Source organism: Symsagittifera roscoffensis, chromosome 8, assembly GCF_963678635.1.
Source record: "Symsagittifera roscoffensis chromosome 8, txSymRosc1.1, whole genome shotgun sequence".
Taxonomy (NCBI): domain Eukaryota; kingdom Metazoa; phylum Xenacoelomorpha; order Acoela; family Convolutidae; genus Symsagittifera; species Symsagittifera roscoffensis.
Window position 1 is genome coordinate 35,060,596 of NC_087069.1, and position 17,729 is coordinate 35,078,324.

General features: G+C 38.8%; 1 protein-coding gene across 2 annotated transcripts in view; it reads left to right on the forward strand.

Annotated features, from left to right (window-relative positions):
* The window catches only part of LOC134852883 (uncharacterized), a 66,263-nt gene that overhangs the window by 15,859 nt on the left and 32,675 nt on the right, over positions 1 to 17,729 (forward strand). For both annotated transcript variants that reach the window (XM_063868727.1, XM_063868728.1), the window contains exons 2-7: positions 6,564 to 6,780; positions 7,437 to 7,556; positions 10,577 to 10,966; positions 11,135 to 11,274; positions 11,858 to 12,466; positions 13,271 to 13,369. In XM_063868727.1, coding sequence (XP_063724797.1) covers positions 6,564 to 6,780; positions 7,437 to 7,556; positions 10,577 to 10,966; positions 11,135 to 11,274; positions 11,858 to 12,466; positions 13,271 to 13,369 — 1,575 coding nt within the window. The remainder of the gene's footprint in view (positions 1 to 6,563; positions 6,781 to 7,436; positions 7,557 to 10,576; positions 10,967 to 11,134; positions 11,275 to 11,857; positions 12,467 to 13,270; positions 13,370 to 17,729) is intronic.

The window sequence follows — 17,729 nt, forward strand, 5'->3', positions numbered from 1 at the left end:
AGTCATGTCTGACCAGGTGTAGTCATGTCTGACCAGGTATAGTCATGTCTGACTCACGTATAGTCATGTCTGACTCATGTATAGTCATTACTGACCAGGCGCAGTCATGTCTGACTCAGGTATAGTCAAGTCTGACTCATGTATAGACATGTCTGACCAGTTATAGTCATGTCTGACTCAGGTATAGACATGTCTGACCAGGTGTAGTCATGTCTAACCAGGTATAGTCAAGTCTGACCAGTTGCAGTCAAATCTGACTCAGGTATAGTCATGTCTGACTCAGGTATAGTCATGTCTGACCAAGTGTAGTCATGTCTGACTCAGGTATAGTCACGTCTGCTCAGGTCTAGTCATGTCTGACCAAGTGCAGTCCTTTGTGACTCAGGTATAGTTTTGTCTGACTCAAGTATAGTCATTTCTGACCAGTTATAGTCATGTCTGACTCATGTATAGTCATTACTAACCAGGCGCAGTCATGTCTGACTCACGTACAATAATGTTTGACCAGGTGTAGTCATGTCTGACCAGGTATAGTCAAGTCTGACTCAAGTATAGTCATGTCTGACTCATGTATAGTCATTACGACCAAGCGCAGTCATGTCTGACTCAGGTATAGTCATGTCTGACCAAGTGCAGTCATGTCTGTCTCAGATAAAGTCATGTCTGACTCAGGTATAGTCATGTCTGACCAGGTGCAGTCATGTCTGACTCAGGTATAGTCATGTCTGACTCAGGTATAGTCAGGTCTGACCAAATGTAGTCATGTCTGACCAGGTATAGTCATGTCTGACCAAGTAGAGTCATGTCTCATCAGATATAGTCATGTCTGACCAGGTATAGTCATGTATGACCAGGTGCAGTCATGTCTGACTCAGGTATAGTCATGTCTGATTCAGGTATAGTCATGTTTGACCAGGTGTAGTCATGTCTGGCCAGGTATAGTCATGTATGACTCAGGATTAGTCTTATCTGACTCAGGTATAGTCATTACTGACCAGACGCAGTCATGTCTGACTCAGGTATAGTCATGTCTGACTCAGGTATAGTCATATCTGACTCAGGTTTAGTCATGTCTGACCAGGTGTAGTCATATCTGACCAGGTATAGTCATGTCTGACCAGGTATAGTCATGTCTGACTCAGGTATAGTCACGTCTGACCAAGTGCAGTCATGTCTGACTCAGGTATAGTCATGTCGGACTCAGGTATAGTCATGTTTGACCAGGTGCAGTCGTGTCTGACTCGGGTATAGTCATGTCTGACTCAGGTGTAGTCATGTCTGACCAGGTGTAGTCATGTCTGACCAGGTATAGTCACGTCTGACCAAGTATAGTCATGTCTCACCAGATATAGTCATGTCTGACTCAGGTATAGTCATGTCTGACTCAGGTATAGTCATGTTTGACCAGGTGCAGTCGTGTCTGACTCGGGTATAGTCATGTCTGACTCAAGTATAGTCATGTCTGACCAGGTGTAGTCATCTCTGACCAGTTATAGTCCCGTCTGACCAAGTATAGTCATGTCTCACCAGATATAGTCATGTCTGACTCAGGTATAGTCTGCAAACGGCAGATGTGATCACATGTGAAACAGATAAGCACAGAGTTTAAAAAGAAAAGGTGTCTTACAATTGTATGATCACACATGAAATTGCGAGAAAATTTCGGTACGGGTAGTTTGTGTAAGAATTGACAACCAAAAATCAAAATTGTTGTGTTTTGATAGAGATTTTAAATGAAGATATATTGTATAAAATTTTGTTAAAACAAAATGAATTCTGACCGATTGGTTTTAATTGTAACTTTACTGTATAAAAATTGAATTACAATTTATTTAAAACTTGTATATTTATCTGTAGATAATATATTTTTTAATCAATTTTTGTCACTGCGGGATTATCAGTAAATAGCGCACCTGGAAGAAAATTAGTACAATTATTGCCAAACTGTTGGCCATTTCCATGATCTTCAGACACGTAATCTCGGAGCTGCGAGCATCTGGAGCATTTGAATTGGTCAAAAGAAGAAATTGGCCAATAAGATGTCAAGTTGGTTTTTGACACAGTATTTCGTCCTTCTCGCCAAGCAAAGGGTCCCCTGCGACCAGTTTTTAGCGGAGACTGAATTTTTCACCAGGTGCAGTCATGTCTGGCCAGGTATAGTCATGTCTGACTCAGGTATAGTCATGTCTGACTCATGTATAGTCATTACTGACCAGGCGCAGTCATGCCTGACTCAGGTATAGTCATGTCTGATTCAGGTATGGTCATGTCTGACCAGGTGCAGTCATGTCTGATTCAGGTATAGTCATGTCTGACTCAGTTATAGTCATGTATGACCAGGTGCAGTCATGTCTGACCAGGTATAGTCATGTCTGACCAGGTATAGTTTTATCTGACTCAGGTATAGTCATGTCTGACCAGGTGCAGTCATGTCTGGCCAGGTATAGTCATGTCTGATTCAGGTATAGTCATGTCTGACTCAAGTATAGTCTTTACTGACCAGGCGCAGTCATGTCTGACACAGGTATAGTCATGTCTGACCAGATGTAGTCATGTCTGACCAGGTATAGTCATGTCTGACTCACGTATAGTCATGTCTGACTCATGTATAGTCATTACTGACCAGGCGCAGTCATGTCTGACTCAGGTATAGTGAAGTCTGACTCAGGTATAGACATGTCTGACCAGTTATAGTCATGTCTGACTCAGGTATAGACATGTCTGACCAGGTGTAGTCATGTCTAACCAGGTATAGTCAAGTCTGACCAGTTGCAGTCAAATCTGACTCAGGTATAGTCATGTCTGACCAAGTGTAGTCATGTCTGACTCAGGTATAGTCACGTCTGATCAGGTATAGTCATATCTGACCAAGTGCAGTCCTTTGTGACTCAGGTATAATTTTGTCTGACTCAGGTATAGTCATGTCTGACCAGTTATAGTCATGTCTGACTCATGTATAGTCATTACTAACTAGGCGCAGTCATGTCTGACTCACGTACAATAATGTTTGACCAGGTGTAGTCATGTCTGACCAGGTATAGTCAAGTCTGACTCAAGTATAGTCATGTCTGACTCATGTATAGTCATTACGACCAAGCGCAGTCATGTCTGACTCAGGTATAGTCATGTCTGACCAGGTGCAGTCATGTCTGACTCAGGTATAGTCATGTCTGACCAGGTGCAGTCATGTCTGACTCAGGTATAGTCATGTCTGACTCAGGTATTGTCAGGTCTGACCAAATGTAGTCATGTCTGACCAGGTATAGTCATGTCTGACCAAGTAGAGTCATGTCTCATCAGATATAGTCATGTCTGACCAGGTATAGTCATGTATGACCAGGTGCAGTCATGTCTGACTCAGGTATAGTCATGTCTGTTTCAGGTACTGTCATGTCTGACCAGGTGTAGTCGTGTCTGGCCAGGTATAGTCATGTCTGACTCAGGATTAGTCTTATCTGAATAGTCATTACTGACCAGACGCAGTCATGTCTGACTCAGGTATAGTCATATCTGACTCAGGTATAGTCATGTCTGACCAGGTGTAGTCATGTCTGACCAGGTATAGTCATGTCTGACCAGGTATAGTCATGTCTGACTCATGTATATTCATTACTGACCAGGCGCAGTCATGTCTGACTCAGGTATAGTCATGTCTGTCTCAGGTATAGTCATGTGTGACCAAGTGTAGTCATGTCTGACCAGGTTTACTCATGTCTGACCAGGTGCAGTCATGTCTGACTCAGGTATAGTCTTGTCTGACTCAGGTATAGTCATTTCTGACCAGGTATAGCCATGTCTGACTCAAGTATAGTCATTTCTGACTCATGTATAGTCATTACTGACCAGGCGCAGTCATGTCTGATTCAGGCAAAGTCATGTCTGACCAGGTGTAGTCATGTCTGACCAGATATAGTCATGTCTGACTCAGGTATAGTCATGTCTGTCTCATGTATAGTCATGTCTCACCAGGTATAGTCATGCCTGACTCAGGTATAGTCATGTCTGACTCATGTATAGTCATGTCTGACCATGTGTAGTCATGTCTGACCAGGTATAGTCGTGTTTGACCAGGTATAGTCATGTCTGATTCAGGTATGGTCATGTCTGACCAGGTGCAGTCATGTCTGATTCAGGTATAGTCATGTCTGACTCAGTTATAGTCATGTCTGACCAGGTGCAGTCATGTCTGACTAGGTATAGTCATGTCTGACCAGGTATAGTTTTATCTGACTCAGGTATAGTCATGTCTGACCAGGTGCAGTCATGTCTGGCCAGGTATAGTCATGTCTGATTCAGGTATAGTCATGTCTGACTCAAGTATAGTCTTTACTGACCAGGCGCAGTCATGTCTGACTCAGGTATAGTCATGTCTGACCAGGTGTAGTCATGTCTGACCAGGTATAGTCATGTCTGACTCACGTATAGTCATGTCTGACTCATGTATAGTCATTACTGACCAGGCGCAGTCATGTCTGACTCAGGTATAGTCAAGTCTGACTCAGATATAGACATGTCTTACCAGTAATTGTCATGTCTGACTCAGGTATAGACATGTCTGACCAGGTGTAGTCATGTCTAACCAGGTATAGTCAAGTCTGACCAGTTGCAGTCAAATCTGACTCAGGTATAGTCATGTCTGACTCAGGTATAGTCATGTCTGACCAAGTGTAGTCATGTCTGACTCAGGTATAGTCACGTCTGATCAGGTATAGTCATATCTGACCAAGTGCAGTCCTTTGTGACTCAGGTATAGTTTTGTCTGACTCAGGTATAGTCATGTCTGACCAGTTATAGTCATGTCTGACTCATGTATAGTCATTACTAACCAGGCGCAGTCATGTCAGACTCACGTACAATAATGTTTGACCAGGTGTAGTCATGTCTGACCAGGTATAGTCAAGTCTGACTCAAGTATAGTCATGTCTGACTCATGTATAGTCATTACGACCAAGCGCAGTCATGTCTGACTCAGGTATAGTCATGTCTGACCAGGTGCAGTCATGTCTGTCTCAGATAAAGTCATGTCTGACTCAGGTATAGTCATGTCTGACCAGGTGCAGTCATGTCTGACTCAGGTATAGTCATGTCTGACTCAGGTATTGTCAGGTCTGACCAAATGTAGTCATGTCTGACCAGGTATAGTCATGTCTGAGCAAGTAGAGTCATGTCTCATCAGGTATAGTCATGTCTGACCAGGTATAGTCATGTATGACCAGGTGCAGTCATGTCTGACTCAGGTATAGTCATGTCTGATTCAGGTATAGTCATGTCTGACCAGGTGTAGTCGTGTCTGGCCAGTTATAGTCATGTCTGACTCAGGATTAGTCTTATCTGAATAGTCATTACTGACCAGACGCAGTCATGTCTGACTCAGGTATAGTCATGTCTGACTCAGGTATAGTCATATCTGACTCAGGTATAGTCATGTCTGACCAGGTGTAGTCATGTCTGACCAGTTCTAGTCATGTCTGACCAGGTATAGTCATGTCTGACCAGGTATAGTCATGTCTGACCAGGTGCAGTCATGTCTGACTCAGGTATAGTCATGTCGGACTCAGGTATAGTCATGTTTGACCAGGTGCAGTCGTGTCTGACTCGGGTATAGTCATGTCTGACTCAGGTGTAGTCATGTCTGACCAGGTGTAGTCATGTTTGACCAGGTATAGTCACGTCTGACCAAGTATAGTCATGTCTCCCCAGATATAGTCATGTCTGACTCAGGTATAGTCATGTCTGACTCAGGTATTGTCATGTTTGACCAGGTGCAGTCGTGTCTGACTCAGGTATAGTCATGTCTGACTCAAGTATAGTCATGTCTGACCAGGTGTAGTCATCTCTGACCAGGTATAGTCCCGTCTGACCAAGTATAGTCATGTCTCACCAGATATAGTCATGTCTGACTCAGGTATAGTCTGCAAACGGCAGATGTGATCACATGTGAAACAGATAAGCACAGAGTTTAAAAAGAAAAGGTGTCTTACAATTGTATGATCACACATGAAATTGCGAGAAAAGTTCGGTACGGGTAGTTTGTGTAAGAATTGACAACCAAAAATCAAAATTGTTGTGTTTTGATAGTGATTATAAATGAAGATATAATGTATAAATTTTTTTTAAAACAAAATGAATTCTGACCGATTGGTTGTAATTGTAACTTTACTGTTTAAAAATTGAATTACAGTTTATTTAAAACTTGTATATTTATCTGTAGATAATATATATATATTTTTTATCAATTTTTGTCACTGCGGGATTATCAGTGAATAGCGCACCTGGAAGAAAATTAGTACAATTATTGCCAAACTGTTGGCCATTTCCATGATCTTCAGCCACGTAATCTCGGAGCTGCGAGCATCTGGAGCATTTAAATTGGTCAAAAGAAGAAATTGGCCAATAAGATGTCAAGTTGGTTTTTGACACAGTATTTCGTCCTCCTCGCCAAGCAAAGGGTCCCCTGCGACCAGTTTTTAGCGGAGACTGAATTTTCCACCATGCGCGACTTACTTTTCGACCATTTTAGGTTGGAAACAATTTAATATTATGATTAATTTGTTTTGTTTCAGGTGGCTCAATTCGTCGGTTTTTTCTACGTGGCCTTCGACGACAAACGAGACCTGGAGTTCCTGCACCGTAAACTGCACGTGTTGAATGGCATCATAGTCTGGTTCATTGGCCCCACTATGAAGTACTCAGTGGGGGGCAAGAGTGGCTCCAAGTGCAAACTGTGTCCGGAGTGGGATGCCAGATTCCCGAATGCACAGAGGGAAGCATGGTACACTGGTCAGTTATTTTCATGTCGTTTTTTTTTTCTATCTAACTTTTTTCATTTACCACTACAATTATTATTATTATTATTATTTACCAACCCTAGTTTTCTAAGATTAAATTTTTTTTTAAACTCAATAAATCTAAGGTCTCTCCACAAACACTACATGTGCACAAGAATGAATTACATTCCTTCCCGAGTGGACATTTTAGGCTCAATTTGAGACATGTTTTGAATGTTTTGAGACTATTAAAGATGATCTAGGGGATATTACAACAGATATACACGGAAGAATCATGTTTTTTTTTTTAAATATTTTAGCTACATTTTGACCCCGGATGTATTCAAATCCAATTTTTACACAGCAATTTTCATCAATCTCGAATTGATATTGAACAGTTTGAGCTCTGCCAAAAGCCTAACACGTGGCCCTTCTTTTGGGTTACTCGAAGTATTTGCATTTTTTTGAAAGAGTTTGAACTTCTTTGTAATCATCTTTTCACTTTTTTTACAGGCCGAAAAACAGCCAAAAGGGCGGGCGTTGGTTTTGGTAAATTAATGATGGAGAATTAATTCTGATCTATAGCTCCTCGCCTCTTAAACTGCAACTGAAACCTTTTGGTTTAAGTTTATAATATTTTCTAGCATATTGGTTCTTCTCTTTTTCCAGTGAGTTGTTTTCTGGAAATCTGGGAGTACCTGTTCTTCACTGACCAGGCATTCATGCTGGAGGCATACGACAAATTCGTGGTCAACTTCAACGTCACTTCCAAATACAAAGACATTCTAGGTCAGTCCTCGAAATTATTGCCAGCGTAGGCTTTTACAAAATAAGAATGATAATAATTATAATCATAATCAGAATATTCAAAATAATCATAATAAAAATCATAATCATGATAAAAGCAATAAAAATAATCATAATAATCATAAAAATCATCATAATCTTAATAATGAAAATCATAATAATCATAAAAATTGTGGTGGTAATCATCATAATAATAATCAGAATACTCATCATGATCATAAAAACTATAATAATCATAATCATTATCATTATAATCAAATCATAATAATCATAATAAAAATAATAATCAGGAATAAAATAATAAATCCACTCATGATAATCATAATAATCAACACAAAAATCATAATCATGATAAAAATAATAAACATAATCAAATTAATCATAATAAAATCATAATCACGATTAAAATAATAAATATAATGTTGATAACCATAATAATCAACACAAAAATCATAATCTTGATAAAAATAATAAATATAATCATAATAATCATGATCATAATTATCAGAAAAATCATAATCATAATAATCATAATAAAAATTCTAATCTTGATTAATTAATAAATATAATCTTGATAAACAAAATAATCATCATAATCATAATAATAAAAATCATATTAATTATAATAAAAATCATAATCAGGAATAAAATAATAAATACACTCTTGATAATCATAATAATCAACACAAAAATCATAATCATGATAAAAATAATAAACATAATCAAATTAATCATATTAAAAATCGTAAACACGATTAAAATAATAAATATAATGTTGATAACCATAATAATCAACACAAAAATCATAATCTTGATAAAAATAATAAATATAATCATAATAATCATGATCATAATTATCAGAAAAATCATAATCATAATAATCATAATAAAAATTATAATCTTGATTAATTAATAAAATAGTCTTGATAAACATAATAATCATCATAATCATAATAATAAAAACCATATTAATCATAATAATACTGATAATGAAAATAATTATAATAAAAATCATAATAATCAGATTAATCATCATGATTTTAATAATCATAATCATAATACTTATAATAATAAATCATAATAACCATAATCATATTAAATATAATAATCTTAATAACTAGAAAAATCATAATAATCATATTAACCATAATTCTATCATAATTTCAATTGTAAAAAAATCCGATTCAGGATAATCATATTAATGATCATAAAAATCATACTATTTGTTTTGACTTTCTCGACACGAAATTGGGCTTATTTCGACTGTGCTCGACTTATGTATCGACTGTGCGCGACTAATGTTTCGTCTCTGCTTGACCTATGTTTTGGCTTTCTCGACCTATCCTTAGATTTTCTCGACAAAATTTGGGTATGTTTCGACTTTGTGCTCGACCTATGTTTCGTTTTTCTCGACCAATATATGATATGTTTCGACTTTCTCGAGCAATTTTTCGAAATTCTCGACCAATATTTGGTATGTTTCGACTCCTCGACCGCAGATTTTTAGTCGCAACTTGCTCGACTTTTAACGTTAAAATACAAGTCGAGCACTTCGACCCGGGTAATATTGATAAAAATCATAATAGGCACAATCTTAATAACAATTGTAATAAGAATAACAATCAAAAAAAATAATCATAATAATCAAAATCATAATAATATTTATAATAATTTTCATATTATTCATTAAAACAACAATTGTAATCATAATAAGATTCAAATTACACAGAGGGCGAAGTTGCATTTCGCATACTTGAGCAAAATTTTGGCCGATAGCGCTACTGGGAAAAACTGAATGAGTAAGACTTCGAGTCTACATAATTTCTTAAGTGACGCACGCCAATTGTGACGCATTAGCAGTATCAGTCAATTTGTAATGAAAAATTTACGAAGTAACATGCCTCAATTTATAGAACGGACGCATTTTAACTAGTATACGCAAAAGTTCATTAAAAACAACCGACCCTGCCCAGGTTTGAACCCTCTTATTTTGTTGCAGGTCTCCTTCCTAACTCTACGCTACAGGTCGATACCGTGAAGCTAAAGTGCTTTTTGTACTAAAGCGTTAATATCCTTCGCATTGGCTGTTTTTAATAGCTGGTTCTTGGTTTTATGCACATACTGCTGTAAAAGAACGCTTTCAAAATTCGCACTTATATTTGCGACTTAGTTTGAAAAAAAATTCATACTGTCACAAAAGCTTATTTCTTGTGTAAATAATATTAATCATAATAATCATACGGATAAAAATAAGAATCATAATAAGAATAAACATCATACTAATCATAATATTAATCATCATCATAATAATCATAATAATAATCATAATAATAATATTAATCATAATCATAGTCATGATAATAATCATGATAATAATCATAAATTGTTTTCAGGCAGAAAAAACTCAACATTTCATAAAGTGACAATTTAGTAAATTTACAACTGCCTTAGTTGAACTTCAATTAGGAGCGATGGCGTTGAACGGTTGGTGGTTCGATAACCATCATGATCTGTGCCTGTTGTGTGCGGATGATAAGGAAACAATCCCCTTGCCTCTATAAGACTACCAAAAAGTGCATATAGTTTTTTAAACAAGGAGCACATCAGCAATTCCCTGTAAACATCTGATGAGCTCGTATGTTGTTCCTTTCTATCGTGAATGAATGGTCTTTAATGCCCCTCTCTTGCGTTCATTAAAAGAGAGTTAGTTTGCTCGATATAAAAATCATTTTATTTTTTTTCAGGCGTTTGATTTAACCCGTCGAAGGTGAACGTATTCGTCACCATCATCCAGTGTTCGTTAACATCAACCAGTGTAGGGGTGAAGGGGATGCCAGTTGTTAAAAAGATCAAAGAGTGTACCTGAATTGCTCATAAATTAGGATACGGGTAGCTTACAGCAGTCTGACCCTCAATTTAGTCCGCTTCTGAAAACAAAATTACAAGTTTTTCGTAATATGATTCATAGGTTCTATTTATGGACATTTGTGGTTTTGTTTCAGAAATTGTGACGCATACTGCGCGTATTGACAAACTGGCTCCCAGCTGCTCAATCATCTTCGTCAAAAACAAAATCTTAGAGTGTAAAGAAGCTAAAGACCCGACAAAAGACATTTTACACTCTAGCGATCTATTACTTATATTAATACTGGTTAACTTTTTACATCCCACTAAAAAACTTCTTCATGCTATGAGGTATATTGACTCAAAAAATGGTTATATTTACCCTGATACCTTTTTTGACCCCCCTAGAAACGAAGTTAGCCCCCCTAGTTCGCCGAATGGATTGGTTCCTAGCGACGAAGACGACGAGGAATCGTCGAAATATTCAGATGCGACGAGCGAGAAAGGCTCCTTTCCGAAACGGAGTATGAACAGACGGTATCGAAAAGGTAAGCGAATCTTTTAGAACAAATTTTTGAATCAAACACGGATTTGCAGAAGCGTTATAGTACGATAGATTTAAACAAACGAAGACGCATTGCTGTTTAACTTTTTTGAGGATTGAACACATTTTTTGCTTTATTTGATTTCCATATATGGAGTTTTCTGATGTTCAGGCCACGACACGAGAACACAGAGTCAGTATTTTGATGCCAGCGAAGAATTTTTCAGTAATAGCTTGGACCAATCACAGCAAAGCACGAATGGTGATGAGGAGACGAGCATCAAGATTTCCGATGAGTTTGGGATACGAATGGTAAAAATGTTTTGACACTGTGCATCGGGGAGAGAGAGAGAGAGAGAGAGAGAGAGAGAGAGCGAGAGAGAGAGAGAAAGAGAAGGGGGGAGGAGGAGGGGGTGGGGATTCATCTCAAACAAAAACAACTCGACAGTGACTAAATGTTTTTATCACGGGCGGATAGTGGCGCCGAAGGCTCCGTCACCGAAAATGGATATCTCAAGTTAGTACAAAGGGTGTACCCTTTGGGTCGGCAGGGGGTCGAATCTCTTCTGAGGAATTCGACCCCGTGCCGACCCAGAAGGTCCATTCTTTGTACTATTTTGACGTATCTGTTTTGGTTAACAGACCCTAAAAATTTTCTAAAAGTGCATTCGGCGCCAATATATATTATTTTTTTTTGAGGGGGGGGGGGCGACCTAAAAAAATCCCAGATCCACCCCTGGCTTCTATAATCAACTCCTATACAAACTTTATAGATAGATATTACTAATATTTTTTGTTCCTTTTCCAGCAAACGAGAGTTTTTTTCCGAGCAGGGGAGATCCCTCCTATTTACAAAAAAAAAGGTTTAATTTGTTTTGCATACTTTTTGATTTAGAATACAACAAATGCAACCTTAGTAACAGCTACCAAATTTTCATCACTTGACGAACAGTTTCTCTTCGACGAAACCACTTCAGATTTCAATAACGACACGACTTCAAATACCGAGCAATCGGCATCGTCGCGGCAAAATACTCGGAAAACCCGATCACGAACTCTTCCTCCAGTATCAGTCGGTTTGAGCTTTGATGAACTTAATCTTAGAGGTCATAAGAACTCAGACGGAAGCGGAAGTGGTGGCAAAATGTCACGAACGGTGACCTTGCTTGACCCTGGAATCCCAGAAACACCTGTCAGAAGTGATCCTCAATTTATAATTCCAGAACCGAAAAGTTCCATCCAAAATGGTGGACCTCGTTCTGACAATGGATCACCGTTGAGTAATGATTATGCAACCGACTACGTCACAGATATGAGTAATAATTTCGGGTCACCAGGGGGTTCAATGGGTTCGATTCCAGAGGTGGATGACCTTAATGAGTCGTGTGGGACAATGTTTAGTGAAGCGACGACAACAATCAATGGGGACAACGCAGAAACAGGAGCGTCTCATAGACTTACAAGGGAGGACTTACAATATCTGCCGCTAAGTCCTGTTCTGATGGTCAGTTTTTTACACTTGTCTCTGAGACTCAAACCTTCAGTTTGTCCAAGCTATTAGTCCTGATTAATTGACTAGCGACAAAATATTTTGTTATGAATTGCCGTCATACCGTTCAGATAATCTCCAGAGATATTGCGTGTCCCACGTGTGTGCATGCGCATAGTAAGAAAAAAATTAATTAGGTTTTTAAACTTAAAATTAGCTATTTGGAACAATTGGCATTCCGATAACAAAACGGATTAAAATCAATTACTATGAAAATTTGATTAGTAAAAACATAAGCGCATGTATTCACTACAGGGGTGGATCTAGGATTTACTCGGGGGAGGGAGATTTTCAAAAAGTTTCGGAATTTTTGTTGGACGACCAAATTGCTGTAGAGACTATGTTTTGACAGAGGTTTCTGCACCGGTGGCAATGTTTTGAAAAAATTGGCGAAAAATGTAAGCCATTTTGGACCCTTCTTGTAGAAAATGTTGACCAAAAAATTGTTTTTTTTTCGGCGCGCGCTCCCCTCTCAAAATTAGTAAATTTTAGCGCCGAAGGCACCTTTAGAAAAATTTTAGGGACAGTCAGTCGAAATTGAATATCTCAAAATAGTACAAACAGGGGACCCTTTGGGTCGGCAGGGGGTCTAATCCCTGAGGAAAAGGCGACCGCTCCCCCACCCCCTAAATCTGCTGGTGATTCATTGGATTGTTTGCAAAAAATCGGATTGATAACCAAAAACTCTACACAAAAAATGGAATTGTTTGCAAAAAATTCTGTACAATAAGTGTCCTCATTGATGTTATACTTTTGCAGGCCAATCTTCGCAAACAGAACCATGCGACTCTAGTGAACTGCATGAGCAAGAGTGGAGATGCCAGAATACCCACCAACCTATTCTTCGTACGCATTGCAGTAAGTGTTAAGCAGGTATAGGATGTTAACTAGCATGCTAACTCCAACTTGAAGTTAGATTCCAATATTATACACGCAGCGCTTATCGGTTTATATCGCAATCAGAAGTAATGGGTTTAAGACAATTAAGATCCGCCACCACTCAATCTAAATGGATACAAAATTACAAGAGCTGCTTGTATAATGCTCGAGTATGATTAGCTACGAGTTTCAATTTAGAACCAAGTTAACATCCACATCCACTCGGAATTACTTAACCACAGGGACTGATCTAGGATTTTCACAAAATTTTGTTGACGTTTTTTTTTAGGTTGACGGTTTTTTTTGATGACGGCTTTCTTGACGTTGACGGGTTTTTCGAGCACCCCGAGAACACGATAAAGACTCTATTTTGAGCAAAATTTTTGTGCCGCAGACCTTGACGAATTTAAGGGGGCTGGGTCCCCCCCTCTGGGATTCGACCCACAGCCGATATCCATTTTTGGCTAACGAACCCTAGAAATTTTCAAAAGGAGCCTTTTGGCATCAAAATACAATATTTTTGAGGAGGAGTGTCAAAATTTTCCAAATAGCGGCTAAAAACACCTTTTTTGGCCTGAGTTTCCACAATTTTGCCTGCGGCGCAAACATTTGGCCGAAAAATAGTCTAATTATTGCTTTGGGAGAACTCGGAAAATCAATTTGATAGACCAAAGTAAAGGTCGACATAATTTTAGATTTTTTTTTGAAAATTCGACCCTCCTCAAAAAAATGCTAGATCTGCCCCTGGCCGCAGGCAATTTTTTGAAAAAAAGTCAGGTAAAAAACTGTTCTTGGGCACTTTTTGGAAAGTTCTGACAGAAAATCGCATTTTTCGGCGCGCAATCCCTTTCAAAATTTTTATATACTGACGCCAATGGTTGAAAATCTGGTTTGGGTTGCATCTACTAGTTTGACCAAGGCTGGGTTTTTGGGACCGTTTCGGATTCGAGCCTCGAGCCCCGGGTACAACGCTTGTATCCTGAATCCATTGATTGTATCTCCTTGAGCATTAGCGTCCGAGGGTACTAGTTTAGTGTGCTTCAGAATTCTTCTCAACTCACATAAGACGTTGACAAAACGACCTGACATCTCCTCTTATAAGCACTGAATATCGCTCTGGATCTAGTCTGCGCCCATTAAAAGCAACACACCTCTCGGTCAAAACATGTGTCTTCCCCATTTTGTCATCGGCTAAAGTGCAACTTTGCAATACGCGCGCAGGGAATAACTTCTTGTTCTTATCTAAGAAACACACAACGTGTTTCCAAGACAAGTTACTTGATGAGGCGTTGCGAGCAACCGTGCCTTTTTTCGGTTTTCTAGAAAAATGGGCTCCGAATGGAGAGTAACTCAAACATTGGTGTATCGTCGCCCTATTACTAAACATGATTTTCTTTAAAGCGCATTTCAGCGCTTTTCTAAGTAGTTGGAAAGAACAAGTCAAAAGTAATTCTCTCACTAAGCGAAGCAGTCGTTTCACTAATCTTGAGTCCCGATGTTGGCCTACTGGGGCACAAAACACTTTGATGTTGCTCTTGGTACAAAATACACCAATGGGTTTAGTTACAACCTCTTCTGATCAATTTTAATCGCCCTCGGCATCGCTTGTAGCGCAATACAATTTTCGAGATTCTAGTTTTTATCTGCACCGACTCAATTTTTGAAAATTTGTCAAAACACCTGAGCAGATGCTTTTTCATGCCCCACACCGCAGTCACGGGTCCCAGAAAACCTAATGGTTTTTCCTGGTTCGGCTATTGTAACGTATCTAATCTGGCTACGTCCCCATCCGAAATGACTATTTTACAATTATTACGGACTTGATGGAATCAGTACAGTTCGTTGCAGTCAATTGTATCTGCTTGTTCACATATGACTACAAGAATTAAATGCTATCCACGTTCCTCATCTTAAACGCTCCCCAGTTCCTTTTGTGAATACGCATCATAATCGGGGCTCTCAGCTGTGGCGATATGTGCCGTTGGATGTGCGTACTTTAGCCACATGGTTGTCACAATAAGGGCCAAAACTCTTAATGTCTTCTAATTTCTTTGAATCCAGTGCCTCGACGATACAATTTTGGATTTTTTCCGCCCTGGTAAGAATTGCGGTAAACTGAGCGTCGAAAAATTTTAGCCATTTAAACAAAACTGCCGGAAACATGGCGTACAGGGTAATGAGAGACTCATCCGAAGGCAGTCTGAGAGATTTGGTATGATGCACGTTAATAGTCAAAAACTCCTGGATTTTTTGCAGTATTTTTTCTCTGAACGGGAGAATCTTATTTGATTTTTGCTGATCCTTAACGGAATAATCAATTCACAATCGAAAAAACTCTCTTTTCGTCTCTTTTTCAGTACAAACTTTGGTTAAATGACCTTTTTGAACGTATCAATTAGTTTCTTTGCTGCATATTCTTTTTGATGACTTAATTTACATTCCGGCTTTGTTCTCACTATTACGTTATTTAACTTTACCTTCGGCTGATTTTCTTGTCAACGCCGACGGTTTTAGTAGCTGACTCACAGCAGTTGTTTGCGCTACCACGAATATATGGTCACGCTCAGACACTTTTGGGGCCGTTGGGAGCCTAGAAGTGGGGCCTAGAAGATTAGTCGAAAAAGCCCATGTTCTTCTCTGAGATTTGTTCTTTTTCATAGTCGAGTTGTATCAATCTATTTACCCATCTTATCAAACGTGTTTGTATAGTTTTGCATTCTTTTCTTCTAAGGCTAAAAGATCAGTTGTATAGCTATGAGATTCTTTTTTTCCCGACAATAAGGCTATAAGATCAGTTATGAGTTTAAAGTGGGGCCTAAACCAGTAATTTTGGTAATGGGAAACTGCCCATATCACCGCTAACAAATCTAACTCTATTTAATTTCTGCTTTGTTGAAAAACCGGGTTTCCGTCCATTGACACAGGTTTCCGATCATTGGTGTGTAATTGTTTTTGGGCCGCCCCTAGAACCTGTTTTCATGCCTCACAATTTACACGATTGCTTTTATGTACATCTAACTGATGGTTTTCAACGAAGTCGCTATTTTTTTTTCATTTTTGCAAGCGCTGTAATATTTGCATCCTCCATTCGCATCGTGAACATTATTCCTTAAGCCCCTGGTTGGTTCTGTGGTAGCAGGTAGTTTTGGGATAAACCTAATGAATTGGTTAACTGATCCAAATAATGATCTAACATTTGTTATATTTTCTTGTTTTTTCATCTTCAGAGTGGATTCGACTCTCCATTGGCACAGCTCCTTCATCAGAGAAATGAAACCCCAACCAACCACTTTCTTTTGTGGCGGCATTGGTTTTGTCAGGTTTTCTTAACACCTTCATGATACTTGCCAAAGGCGTTCTCCCGAGCCCTGGGTCGCGTTGAGTATATCATCCAAATCATCCATTCAACTTTTGGTAGGACTCGTTTACCTTTCAATTATATGAAAAATAACGGCTCGTGGGAATGTGTGCTGCCTTCGCAGTTTTTAGGCGCACCTTGGCTTTACATTAGTTCTTGAACTCTCTCAAAGTACACTTTTTTGCTTACGTTGCACTGGTGAGTATTGGAACTCTTGAAAATTCTAGTTTCCACTCACTTCCTTCACTGACCGTGACAACTTTTTTCGCTTCCTTTCGATCGATGCCTTGTAGTGGTAAGATTTTTCCCCGTTGATATCCATTTGACCGCCCTCGGTGTTTAACAGCGCGGCTCCTTTAGCCACCCAATTTTCGGATTCGATATCAAAACGAATGCACTCAAAAATTCTAATTAATTTAACTGCCGCACTATGGAAGATGTTTCGGATCACTTCAGAAACTCTTTTCACTGCAAAAAAAAAGTCCCTTATTTTTAGCTCCTGAATTTTACCCTCTAAGATGCTTTCCATTGGCCACTGCACATTTTCAGATCCCGTAGCTTTCGGTTTTCAATTGCTGCTCGATCCCACAACGTTCGGGTCGCAAACACTACGACTTCTTCTTCATCATGGTCTTCTTCGAATATGCGTATCACATTGGTCTTCAAATGAGTAAATTCGTGTGATCTCGCAATTTGGTTTACCCCTGCTTTCTTATACTGTTTCGCAAAGTGTCCACGACGGCCCCTGCAGTTTTTAAAGATACTATTTCTTGCCGTAAAATTCTCTCTGTGGTTTGTTTTTGGCCAAACCCCAAATTTAAGACATTTAACCCCTTGTTGAATTAAATGTCGTTAACTGGTTTCCTTTTAACGTAGTCGGTTTGTTAGTTAATCGTAGGATCTGGCATCCTTGGTTAAACCTGTTTCTAGTAGTTTTTGGTATCCCACGGCTAAATGGCTCGTATAGCATTTCTCCTCTCT